General features: G+C 36.1%; 1 protein-coding gene across 1 annotated transcript in view; it reads right to left on the reverse strand.

Annotated features, from left to right (window-relative positions):
- The window catches only part of LOC124507527 (cytochrome P450 7B1), a 100,909-nt gene that overhangs the window by 21,198 nt on the left and 66,201 nt on the right, over positions 1-13,510 (reverse strand). The window contains exons 4-5 of the mRNA XM_047073859.1: positions 9,056-9,230; positions 427-1,014 (exon numbers count right to left, since the gene is read on the reverse strand). Of these exons, the coding sequence (XP_046929815.1) occupies positions 427-1,014; positions 9,056-9,230 (763 nt within the window). The remainder of the gene's footprint in view (positions 1-426; positions 1,015-9,055; positions 9,231-13,510) is intronic.

Raw genomic sequence — 13,510 nt, forward strand, 5'->3', positions numbered from 1 at the left:
ATTACACTGATTAGATTTGCAGTGTGCTAATTAAAAGATGTTAGGACACAGACCCAGCCAAGGATCAGTGCATGCTAATGAGGACCAATAGGCTTCTGAAGTCTAATTTTCTGCTTAATGAGAATAGTTTAAAATGTAATGTGCGTGTGGGGGGTGGGGAGGTGGGGGATGAGATAAGAGGAGTAAATGCAGCTTAGTTATACTCTTTCTCATTATCACCATTAAGTATCTTGTTTTACCACCTCAGCAAAAAAAAAAAAAAAAAAAATCAATTATCACAGAGGGTTGTTTCAGAGTAAAACATTTTATCATTAGCCAATTAGAAAGAGCATAAAAATTTTCAAGGTCACCATTTTGTCTTTTTATTTCAAAGGTCTATTGTAAATTATTTTATTTTAGACAAGTAATCATCCAGAAGTTTCTTACCTCCTATTTCAAGGTCCTCGAGCGTATAGTATTTCTCCAGGATATCTTGCCTCATTTGAACAACTTCTGACCATCCTTGTATCTTAGCTAAGTGTTCTGATGTCAAGTTTTTTATAAGTTTATTTCTAATAGACTTGACATTTCCTAGAAGCTCTATGGGTACGTCTGATACTAAATACGGGAATTTGTCATCAAATTTTAAATAATCATCTCTTAGCTCAGTAGTAAATTTCTTCGTACTACCAGCAAGACTTTTTCCATATATGGTTGTAAATGTGATCTCAAACATCACTGAGTTGCAGAATGCCAACAGCGGTGTCATGACCCAATCTGTGGCTTGTAGTAGGTGGAGTTCAAGCACTTGTCTTAAATTCTGCATCATGTTTTCTGTGAGTATGTCCAAAGATTTCCCTTGTAAAAGTTGATAGCAGATGTGAAGTTCATCGTTCAGGTCATCATTGGTTTCCAGCTTTTTGATGGAAAATGCTTTCCTTAAGAGTTTATTAGTAAATATTCGAAAGCTTAATTTGCGGTTTTTTATCACTGACTGGTACTGAAAAGGGTCCAGGATAAATGTTATATACTTTCCTAAAAGAAATAAATGAGAATATGAGCTCTTTTGGTAGCAAAACACACAATATACCTGAAATTTGAAAATATTTTAATCAAAATTAGAAAGACCTTAACAACATCTAGAAAGGTGCAAAGTTTAATAAAAATCCATTTTGTTCAGATTCCATACCTGTTTCCTTTAAAAATGGGAGATAGTAGGAAAGGCTTTAAGTTAAATATTCTTAAATTCTGAATGACTTTTAAAAAGATACTGTCTTATTTTAATTAAGTACCCAAGTATTTAAACTACCCTTGAAATATCCTCAGAATCTCTTGACTTAAACATTTCTCATACAATAATACAAACAGAAAACAAACATCAAACAAACAAATTATTATTTACACTTCATAAAGAGCTATTTCATACTTGGTATCATCTTAGCTTTGGTTGGATACAATACCTTTAACTCAGATAAATGAGTATGTGGTTTGAGGCCAGTACTCACAAGTTAATGTTCGGTACAACACTAATACCAAATCAAAATGTCAGCATTTTCATTTTTATACATGAGAAAATAGTGGTTCATGGAGATTTAGTAACATGTCCAAGGTTACCTACTGATTTGTGACTAAAACAGAATTCCAAACTAGAACCTGTCCATTCATGCATTCATCCCTACCTTCAACATTTATTGAGATCCAGATATTTATTTGGATCTCTTTCCTCTTAAGATAAAAAGATGCAAAGAAATCATTGTATCATTGTGGATGGTGTTGTAGCAGAGATGTGAACACAATGTAGGGGAAAGAGAAAGGGAAATCTGCTTCAGTCTGCCTGGAGTTATCTATCATCAAGATAGTTCCTTGAGGTGCTGACATTTCAGTGTTGTCCACACTTACCCAATTAAAAGACTTAGGGTGCTGGTTAACAATACAGATTCCTGCCTGATTCTGATTCGTAAGGTTTAGATGTGGGACCTACAAGTCTCTATTTTTGACAGGGGCCTGAGGTGATTTAAGACAGCACACTGAGGAACATTGCCATTCTATGGTTGGTCTCTCAAAACTGGCAGGAAACTTGGAGAATTCCCAGCTCTTGGGAACTCTTGGAGTTGGGAGAGTTCCCAGTTCCCAGGTGATCATTGATAGTTCAACTATCAACTCTAAATTAATCAGTTGAAAAAGCTAAAGAAAGTCAAGAGAGGTTAAGGGCCAAGATCCCTCTGCCATTTTTAGTGGCAGAGCCTGGACAAGAAGTCACTCTCCATTCATTGTTCCGTTCCTTATGCAGTGCTGACTTCCTCTCACTAGAGTGCTGTTTTAAGATTCCTAATTTGAAGTATTATGCAAATAGTATTTAAAATGGGCATTTAATGTCCTTTTTTTCCAAGAACAGACATGAAGTTTAGATAACCCTACAAATTTTAATATCTATTAATTATATTGTCTTCTAGAAAACAGTTCATAGACATTAACATTTGTAAGATCATACACACTTTCCTTTTCACTTTATCATTCCTCTTTGTGTGAGTGTGTATGTGTGTGTAGCTTTCTTAGACCAACAATGCCTCACTTGTTATTTATTGGTAATTCAAGCAGCATCACAGGTATTAAATTCAATGTGGTACATGATTAGGACAAAGTTTTGAATAATTTGCAACCTAATTCTTGAAACAGGATAATATGTTTTTGTCTTACAATTTTAAAACATAATTTTTAAGTATACATTAATGTACATGTGTTATGATGTTTTTCTAAAAATATATCATACGTCTTGAATTTTATATATTGTATTTCTCCTTCACTTATTTAATAAGGTGGGTCAATATAGGAATGAGGGTAAAGCTAGAAGTGTCTATTCATTCTGGTCAGATCCCAAAGCTGCGTCTATAAAGTAAACTGGATTTTTTCCCCCTAGGGAGAGCAAAAAGGACTCAACTGGATTTGAGCATATTTTATGACACCTGCTTTACCATAGCATCTTAATTAAATAAAATTGCCAGCATCTGCCTGACAAATAATTGAAAAAAAGAGTGAATTCTCTTATTTTGCAAAAGATATAATTTTAGGCGAAGCTATGTATTTTCACAGGTGGTGATTCATACTTTCCTCCTTTCACTAAATGAGAAGATTTTGTTAAATATCTTTAGGGTTATTTTAAATTAGCCACTAAAATTCAGAGAATGTATAAAAGATTCAGTTTGTAAAACACACAATTTTTAGAGAATAGTTTGAATTTTTCTTACCAATTTTCTACATTCATTAAAATCTAAGTGGAAAGACAAAACTATATTCAGCCATGACAGCATGAGCTACTGGCCATTGGCCTACTGAAGTAGATAGAGCCTGTGTGCATGCAAGAGTTTTTGTCTTCAATTCTTCACAAATACACATATAGCCCCTCTCTCTCCTTGCTGGTTAGGATATGGGAAGAAAACAATGAGATTAATTTCAAATAAAAGGAATAAAAGCTAATTAGCAACCAATTATTGATAAATTGTTTTTTAAAATAAGCAATTATTGCATATAGGTTCTTTATAAAAATCCTTCCTGATTAGTTAAAATCAATTTATTTGTAAATGAAATTCTCACTCCTGTCAAGCCTCTTTATACTCCAGGATCTGTATTTTCTCTTTCTCATTCTTATTTTAATTTTCTTCAACATCAAGGCATTGTGTTTCCCAACTCTCTTTCTGAGTAAGATGTTGATTGCTTTAAAAGTAGACGTTTTGATTTTCTGGATTTTACTTTTCAAGTGGGTTTGGAAGTACTAATAACCCTGGAGATGTTAGTTGGCTTTCCAACTTTTAATCTTCAGTATAAACAATTTAAGCTAAGTTTTCCAAAATTAATATTAATTTAAACCATCTGTCCACCATCTGCTAATGTGAGATGCAAAACCAGAGTTTCTTTGTAATCTTTAATCAGACAGTTAGGAAAACACATATACATTCATAAAATGAATTTAAATTTTTTAACAAAGGAAAGCTGAAAAGTTATTCTGAAGGCCATGTATTCTTGGAGCAAAATTAACTTTTGCTCCAGTGTGATTTTATGTAAATGAATATCAAGTGTTGATAGGCAAGTTGCCTAGTTTACAAAGATCACAAGGTAGAAACAATATCCATTGCCATGTTTCCAAAAGAGAAAAGAATGCTGTCAGCAGTTGATATGAAATATTGATTTAAAGAATTTCAGAGTTTGCATTTGTCTAAAATAGAAATGTCAAAATGGGGCTCACTTCTGCTACATATATATATATATATATATATATATATATATATACATATATATATAATGTAATATTATATGAACTATTTAATATATATCATATATAATTATCTTTTAGAGCAATAAATTTGAAATGGGCTGAAAATTTTTAATGTCTTCTTTAACAACAATTTCATTCTTGTCCCTTTTCAGAGCTGAGTCTAAAGATATTAATTCTAGCATTCCTGTATAACCTGTGCATGATCCTTTACTAACTCGGCAGCCTTTTCACTTCTTTCGAAATCACTTCTTTTAGGAAGGTGAAGCTACATAACGCAAAGTACATCAGTAAATATAAGAAAAATTAAATTATTCACCCAGTTGTCTTGTACACAAAACGTCTGACATCTGGATTGTTATAAATTGAATTTTGATGTTTTCATTTCAGGTATTTGGTGCTATCCAGAGACACATCCATGGGAATTCAGGACAACTATTTGAGCCTTTAGATATAGAAATGCCTAGTCAACAAATATGAGATAAATTTGGATTTTAAAGAGATTTTCCTTAATTATGAGCTTTTAATCTCCATGCTTAGTTTTTCAATAGAATTTTTTAAAACATCAAGCTGAAAATATTAGTTTGAAAGTGAAATATGAATGAACTTTTTAGTTTCTGAGGATGATCACATTTTATACTCTCCCTCTTATTAGGGAGATTTCACTAGCTGCTGACAATGATGTACAGTGGTGCTTCGCCGGGGTGACATCTAGGGAAAACTGTTCCTCTGCACCACCACACAAAACCAATTAGAGAACTATTTTCTGCGACAGGGCACGAATTTACGTGGTTTCTCATGAAAAGATGTACCTTTTAATTTCTTTATTAAGATGACATCCGTGTCCCTTGAGACTTTTGGGGATGACAATCATTTGTTCATCATGCAAGAGCATACAGTAACTGAAATCACATTACGGGACAAGGGTGGAAGGCCCCATTCCTCATTTCACATTTTCCAAAGGAGCTATTTTGCCAACTGATCATTAGAAGCAAATACGTTAACAGGGTATCTTGACAGGAATTAATACAAACTCTGGTAAGGAGCCAAAGGGGAGTAGTGGTACACATTCAACTGTGGTTGTGTACTGTTGAGTTCAAGAGCATAACCATGGTCAAATTATTTAGACATCAGAAATTCAACAAGCTTCTTAGCGTCTAAGATGAAGATATCAAGTGTCAGTGGAAATTGGTTCTTTTTTGAACAGTGAATAACATTATCCAACTCTACCACAAGTTTCTGTTTAATCATCTTAATCATCTCAGGCTATTTTGTATAATGTATTAAAAGGGAAAACTGAGAAGATCAATAATTTGTGTCTACTCATTAGGACATAAAGTTTAAGTTTTTAAGTAAGAGTGATTTTTTTTTAAGTGAAGAATATAGTTTTGTTATTATGAAGCCAAAAGATCACTTAGAATAGAAGCACCAGGTATGGCCTTTATTTGTATTATAGTAAGTGTTTCATCAGCTCTAAGGTATTGGGAATATCCTCATCAAATATTTATTGTGAATCAATCAGTGCTGAGCTCTGGTCTAAATGCTGGCAATAGAGGAGATAAAGAATAATGAAGGTAAATAGACAAATGAATTAACAATAAATTCACAATTTATTAAATGCCATGACAGAGTGATACTGAGCGTAATGGGAGCCTGGAGAAGAGGCGTTAAACATAACAGGGGAGAAGAGATGGTCAATGATGCTTTGGGGAGGAAGTGTAATGTGACTATGACCTGAAAAGATGAACCCGTGTCAGTCATCTTTTCAGGATGACTCACAAACAGAAGAACGGCACTCAGGCAGAAAAAACAGCAAGACAAAACACGGGCACAAAAGGGCATCATGTGTGAGGAGAAATTTCAAACAATTTGGCATATTAATAGTGCATTAAGCACAAGGCAAGCGGTAGCAAGAGCCGAGGCCAGAGAGGTGGGGGAGCCCAGTCTTGGGGAGCCTTGTGAGGATTCCATTAGATAGTGCAGTTGCTCCAGATGCATGATGTTTTTTTCCATTTCAATTTTCCTGAAATCGGAGTGTAGGGAGAGACCTGCCACTAGGTTGTGATGAAATGGATACTGCCTGTTCATGCAAGAAGGCAAGCCGTGCTGATAATTTCATCCAGTTGGGTCGTCGTTTTTCTCCCAATTACATTAAAATGGCAGCACTGAAATGAAGTTGCTCTATGTACAAAAGGTTGCTTCTGATACTCAACAGAGTAATTGCAGTAAGAAGAAATTACCTAAATTCTTTAGGAACAGAACATAAAATTCCAAGACTGGTTAGAGGAAGGTAAAAGGGTTGAGCAAAGAAAGGTGTTTAAGTAAAGATGACCCAGTTTAAGGAATACTCAGGGTCAGTGAAAGAACCAGAGGTGCAGTGTCACCAGAGTGAAAGAAGAGGGCGCTCTGAGAAGGAATGAGAGATCTGTACGGTCAAACAAAGTAGAGAGGTCTAGTCAGGTGAGGGCCCATTAATGTCCTCAGCAAGGCAGATGGCTTGTTCCAAGTAGGAGGTATCTAGGAGATAAGCAAGCATGGGAGCAAATGTAGGTAACTTAAAAAATCTGGATGCAAAAGAGAAAAAAAAAAAGAAATGAAAGGTACCTAGAAGGAGAATATAGGAGAAGCTTAAGTATGGCTATTTTAAGCTTTATGTAAGGGCCTAAGAGGGAAAGAAAAATGAAGACATATGTTTGGGAAGAATAAATAATGAAACCGGACCTTTGGAGGCAGGATGTTACGGTCACGAGGACAGGTAATTGTCTTAAACATTCTTTGAAATTAGGGAAAATGTAGGGAGGATAGCTGTGAGACACAAGGATATCCGGAAGATAGGTGAGGGTCTGAGATCATACCTGATGGCTTCATTCTTCTTGGGAAGGAAAGGAAGGCGAGTGAACTATGTTGCCACAGCCCAGTGAGAGATGGAGAGCTAGAACAGCCTGGAAAGGCCTTTCCTGCCCTCCCTCCAGCACGCTCAACTAGAAGTCAGAGGGCAAAGAAGTGCAGATAATCTAATCTGTAGAGATCAGATTTCTGGGACATAGGACATGAAAGGTGAAGAAAAGAAATAGCTAGTCCAGTGATAAGCTGATATAAAAGACTGTGCGAAGATGGCTACAGTAAACTCTTTCTATCTCTCTACACATGCTCCTTTGCAATGGGACTCTGCCATTCTTCCCAGAGGGTGGTGAAGTTTATTTCCCTACCCTTGAGTTGGGGCTGGGCTATGACTGCTCTGACTAATAAAATGTGGTGGAAGAGAGGTTTTGTAATAACTCAGCCCAGTTCTCAGGAGGCTCTGCAGCTTTTCCTCTCACCCACCTGAAACACTAGCTGCCATGTAAGGACAACTTCTGGAGAATGAAACATCGTGTGGACACAGAGGCCCAGTCAGGCACGTGATGAAGCCATCTTGGAACATCCAGTTCCCAGTTAAGCAGCCAGATGACTCAAGCCACAAAAGTGATTCAGGCAAGATTGGTTGCTTTAAGGCATTAAATTTGGGGGAGGTTTGTTACACAGCAGCTATTTAGCTATTTAGCTCATACAGCTGGACAACATGGGCCTTAAAGGAGGATGAGAGAAGAACATTCCAACTTTTCCTCTCAGCCCTATGATATTGGGATGTTTAGTAATCTTGCTGTAGTTTTCTTTTTTCTTTTGTAAGCATTTTATTCAAGTGAGAAGCATAACAAACAGTTCAAAATTAAAAATACATTGTAAAGAGATACATTCTAGATCAGTGGTTGCTAGGGGATCAGGTCGGGAGGAAAGCAGAACGAGTATGTGGAATCCAGAGGATTTGGGGGGCAGTTACACTATCCTCTATGATAGTGAATAATATCCAGGGAATGGTGGATCGATGACATACGTTTGTCAAAACTCAAAGAACTGTACAACGCAAAGGGTGGACCCTAATGTAAACCACAGACCTTTAATAATGTATCAACATCAGCTCATCAGCTGTGACAAATTATGGGATATACTATAGTAAGAAACAATAAGGAAAACTATGATCAAGGGAAACAGGATATACGTGTAATCTCTGATCAATTTTCTTTAAACCTAAAACTGCTGTATAAAATAAAGTCTGTTAATACATTCTAGCCTTTTTTCCCCTTGAACCATTCTTTTTATTCTTTAATTTTTTAATGTTTATTTATTTTTGACAGAGAGAGAGAGAGAGAGAGAGAGAGAGCATAAGTGGGGGAGGGGCAGAGAGAGAGGGAGACTCAGAATTCGAAGCAGCCTCCAGGCTCTGAGCCGCCAGCACAGAGCCCGACGCGGGGCCTGAACCCATGGAGTGCTAGATCATGACCCGAGCCGAAGTCAGATGCTGAACCGACTGAGCCACCCAGGTGCCCCGAACAATTCTTAAAACCAAGCCAAATGAAGCCAAAATGGCAGGTGATGGGAGGACAGCAGGGTTCCCTAGGTACCCTCAAGACTTTTACACTTGGTGTAAAAACTTTGTTTTTAATGTGAAAATTACTGTACTCAAAGAAATAGTTTTCTTTTGTACTAGCCTACAAATGAAACAATAATATATAAACATTCCATATTTTGCCTAGAGAAAAATACAACTTAAGAACAACTGAGAAAAAAATCAACTGAGAATTTATTATTTTTTTAAGCATTTTTCTTTTCTGTTTTTTGTTTCTTTTAAATTTTAAGTAGGCTCCACACTCAGTGTGGGGCTTGAACTCATGCCCCTGAGATCAAGAGTTGCACACCCTACCAACTGAGCCAGCCAGACACCCCAAGAACTTATGACTTATGGAAGGTACTTATAGAAGTGCTGCTTACCCCCAAGGAGAACAGTGAAAGTGTCACCATGTTGCTTTTGAAGTGTTTTCATGAAACCTAAAGGATTCTTTTGGAAGTTCAGGGCCTCTCCAAGGTAAGGAAGCCAGCCTTTTATCAATGGAGGCTCACCAGGTCTCCTATGAGAAAAACAAACAAACAAACAAACAAACACAAGAAAAAATTAAGTCCCTATTTTAATACATGTGAGTTATGAATCCACTCTAGAAGTGAATGGATGAATTGCACAGCTAATTCCGTTCTTTTATTCAATGATTCTTATATAATCAAAGACATGGATTTATTGAGCCCCACCAGTATGTGTGGGTTTTGGGGTATACAGTTCAACTCATAGCTTTTGGTGAGCAACTTTTTGAAGAACTTTGTTATCTTGTAAGACTCAAATGGCTGACTGAAATGACAGCTACACTTAGTAACCATTTTATGTATGAGCTCTGTCTGTACTGTTCTGAGTGTTAGATGTCAGGTAGTTCACTTGCCAAAGTAAAGTTCTTTGTTATCAGATGTCACTTTAGGCTAGGATTATATCATTAGAAGAGGGACAATTAATAACCTCGAAAAATCTTTTATGCTGTTGGGAACAGTAAAAACTTCAACATTGTTTCCATGAAGTATATCTTGTTATATCCTTTCATAAAGTTTTTATTCAACTCCAAAATGAATAGGAATATTTATTAAATTTTACAAGACAACATATGAAACACATTCAACGAAACATGGAAATATTGTGAATTAAAAAACAAGTTCCTTCTTTTTTGACCTATAATCCTAGAAAAACTAGACTTCAAAATTTCTTCTTCTTCATTTATTTGGTGAACTCAATCTGATTTAAAGTTAAAAAAAAAAAAAATCCAAAGCCATTTTATCCTAGAAGGGATTAAGACAAATATTCAAGAGAACTCTGATAATTCTCTATCCCATCTGTGAAGATGACTTATACTACAGGCAGTACAACCCATTTTGATTAATCACAAGATATTACTAGCTCAGACCTAATCAAAGTTCAAGATTATGATCATATTCAACATGGACTTTTATGTAGCTAGAGTAACCCTATCAAAAGCTTTTATTTTCCCACATCCCAACATGGTAGAATTAAACTTAAAACATAAACATCAGATCTTTCAGGGGAAAAAGGAAATAAACTAACACAAAATAAACCCAAAGTATGGTAGAAATAAAGGAAAAAGGTATCAAAACTCTTCTTTCTGTTTTTAGAATAAAATTGATTTTTATAATAATTTATAAAATGTATGCTGTTATTTAGATACATATACTTAGAAAGACAATAAACATTGCATAAAAGTGTATATCTTATGCTTCCTCCCTTTCTCTGTTACTTTCTTAAATGCTAACTTTCTCAATGGAGACTTGTTTTTTTGAGAAATTTAAAAGTGTACCAAAAAAGTATTTTAACAGTTAATTCTATATCCATAGATTAAACAAGAGGAGACAACATATATGATTGTAAGGTAGGATCTCCAAATTAGAAACTGCCATAGCATACCGGCTATAAATCAATGGCTTTCAAAATTCGTAAGTGATCTTAGTTCACAAGATTTCCTTTAAAAATATTAACTCTCTTCCTTGGTCTATTTTTACTCTGGTTTGTTTAATGTTGCTTGAATGTTGCATTGTGACAAAGATTTTGAAAGGCTTTTTGTCATATCGTAATTTAATGCAACTAATTTCATCCTCTATGCTCTGTCATTTGGTCCAAAGCTGTATTCTTCACGGGATTTCCGCGGGGGGAAAGGATTGAACTCAGAAATCCAGGGGAATATTAAGTTAATGTTCAGAGTTAGGGAAACACATTAGGAAGCCATTTTACTGTTACAAAGATGAGAGGATCATAATTTCTTACAACTATGTTCATTTTGGCAGCAATAGGCTCAAAAGTATGAAATACCATGTCACAACTACGCATATTTTCAGCAAAAAATATAGTGCTGGTTCATCTTATGACCCATCAAAGACAGACCACAAAAATCTGTCTTCATCAGTACATTTGTAAAAATTATTTAGAGAGGAAAGACATCACCATAATGATCCAGAAAGGCCTGCTGACATATGGCACAGTGTAAATACTGCTATTTGTCTCTCTCATGCTCTGTGACTTTGAAAATGAAATACCCACTGCCCACTGCTGAATGAGAGAATAGATGCCTAATGTTTCTTGGGAATGATCAGGTCCCAAAGCTTAAAAAGAACAGGTTCTGAAGCAACAGTGGGTAATTTAAAAAATAAAAAAAACAAAAAACAAAAAGAAAAACTGTGGTCCATACCCCCTCTTAATCCTGCTCTGATGGTATATACTTCCTCAAATATCCTCTTTACTATTTAAGACACTATAACTATAAGGACACATCTTGTAAATTTTACAAATTAGAGCTTATAAAAGGTTCTCAATGATTAAACCCAAGTTCTTGATTTTTTTTTAGAGAGTTCTCGTGCATGCATGTGCACAAGTGGGGGAGGCAGGGTGGGTGCAGAGGGAGAGGGAGGGAGAAAATTCCAAGCAGGCTCCATACTGTCAGTGCAGAGCCTGACATGGGGCTTGGTCTCACGAACCATGAGATCATGACCTGAACTGAACTCAAGAGTCAGTCACATTGAGGAGGGCCCTTGTTGGGATGAGCACTGGGTATTGTATGTAAGCAATAGAACACGGGAATCTACCCCCAAAACCAAGAGCATGCTGTACACACTGCATGTTAGCCAATTTGACAATAAATTATATTGAAAAAAAACTTAGCAAAAAAAAAAAAAAGTCAGTCACTTAAGTGACTGAGCCACCCAGGCACCCTTAATACTGGGATTTTAACTCTAATACACTAGCTATATAGACACCCAGTTGTTTTTTAACTTAAGAATGATAGGGGCGCCTGGGTGGCTCAGTTGGTTGAGCGTCCGACTTCGGATCAGGTCATGATCTCGTGGCCTGTGAGTTCGAGTCCCGAGTCGGACTCTGCTGACAGCTCAGAGCCTGGAACCTATTTAGATTCTGTGTCTCCCTCTCTCTCTGCTGCTCCCCTGCTCATGCTCTGTCTCTCTCTCTGTCAAAAATTAATAAACATTAAAAGATAAAAAAAAGAAATTTTAACTTGAGAATGATAATATTAACCTTAAATGTTTACCATTCATATATGAAAGTAGTTGTGCTATACAGAACAGGATTAGTTTTCTGGGCTATTCACATACATTGTAACATACGTGATTTTTCTCTTTTATTCTCTGTATGAACTGTTTTCTTCATCAACTCTCCCTGCTATCTATATAAGGAGCTTGGAAGGCATCACTCCCATCTTCACCACAAGAAAAAAGCTGAACAAACTGAATATCAATAACTCTTCTTAGATTCATTACAGAATTGATGCCACCGGGCAAACCACTGCCCTGAAAGCTATAGAGACAGGTGAATACAGAAAATCATAGCTTACTGGGAACAGTGGCTGCTGCTGGAGTCTTTAAGAGAGACACTGAAAAGGGTAATTGACCAATTGCTGGAGACTGAGCAAGGACTAACTTATGATATAAAATCTCCTAAGGGGCCAGACTTACGAGGGCTCCACAGGGCTCACACAAGGAGAAATAGGTAATCTGAATTAGTATGCATCTATCAAATAAATTGAATCAATATATATCTTTTGAAGTTTATTTATTTTGAGAGAGAGAGAGAAACAGCACAAGTAGGGTAGGGGCAGAGAGAGAGGGAGGGGGAAAGATCCCAAGCAGGCTCCACACTGCCAGCATGGAGCCCCATGCGGGGCTTGAACCCGCAAAGCCATGAGATCATGACCTGAGCTGAAACCAAGAGTCAGGTGCTTAACCGATGAGCCACCTAGGTGCCCCTGAATCAATAATTTATAATCTTCCAAAGCAGAAGGCGCCAGGTCTAGAGCTCACTGGTGAATTTTATCAAACATTTGAGGAAATGTTACCAATTCTCTCTAATCTCTTCTAGAAAAGAGAAGCAGAGAAAACACTTCCTAACTCATCCTATAAGGACAGCATTACTCTAATACAAAACCAGACAAAAACATGACAAAAAGGAAAATTATGGATCAACAAAAATAACATAGATTTAAAAATCCTCAACAAAATAATAGTAAATTGAACTCAACAGAGTATAGAAAGGATTATTATACATTAGGAGCAAGTGAAATATATTCTAGGTATTTAAGGCTGCTTCAATATTCAAAAATCAATTAAACGTAATTAATGTAATCCATTAATTCAAAGGGATAAAGAAAAGAAATCATCTGATCATATCAATAGATACAGAAATATCATTTTACAAAATGTAACACCTATTCATGAAAAAATTCTCAGAAAACCAGGATGAGAGGAAAATTCAACTTGATAAAGAACATCTACAAAAAACCTTACAACTAACATCATACTTAATGGTGAGAAACTAAATACTTCCCTGCTAAG

The sequence above is a fragment of the Lynx rufus genome, unplaced genomic scaffold (genome assembly GCF_022079265.1).
Source record: "Lynx rufus isolate CCGP_SWC_20201006 ecotype Redwood Valley unplaced genomic scaffold, mLynRuf1.p SCAF_12, whole genome shotgun sequence".
In the NCBI taxonomy this organism is placed as follows: Eukaryota; Metazoa; Chordata; class Mammalia; order Carnivora; family Felidae; genus Lynx; species Lynx rufus.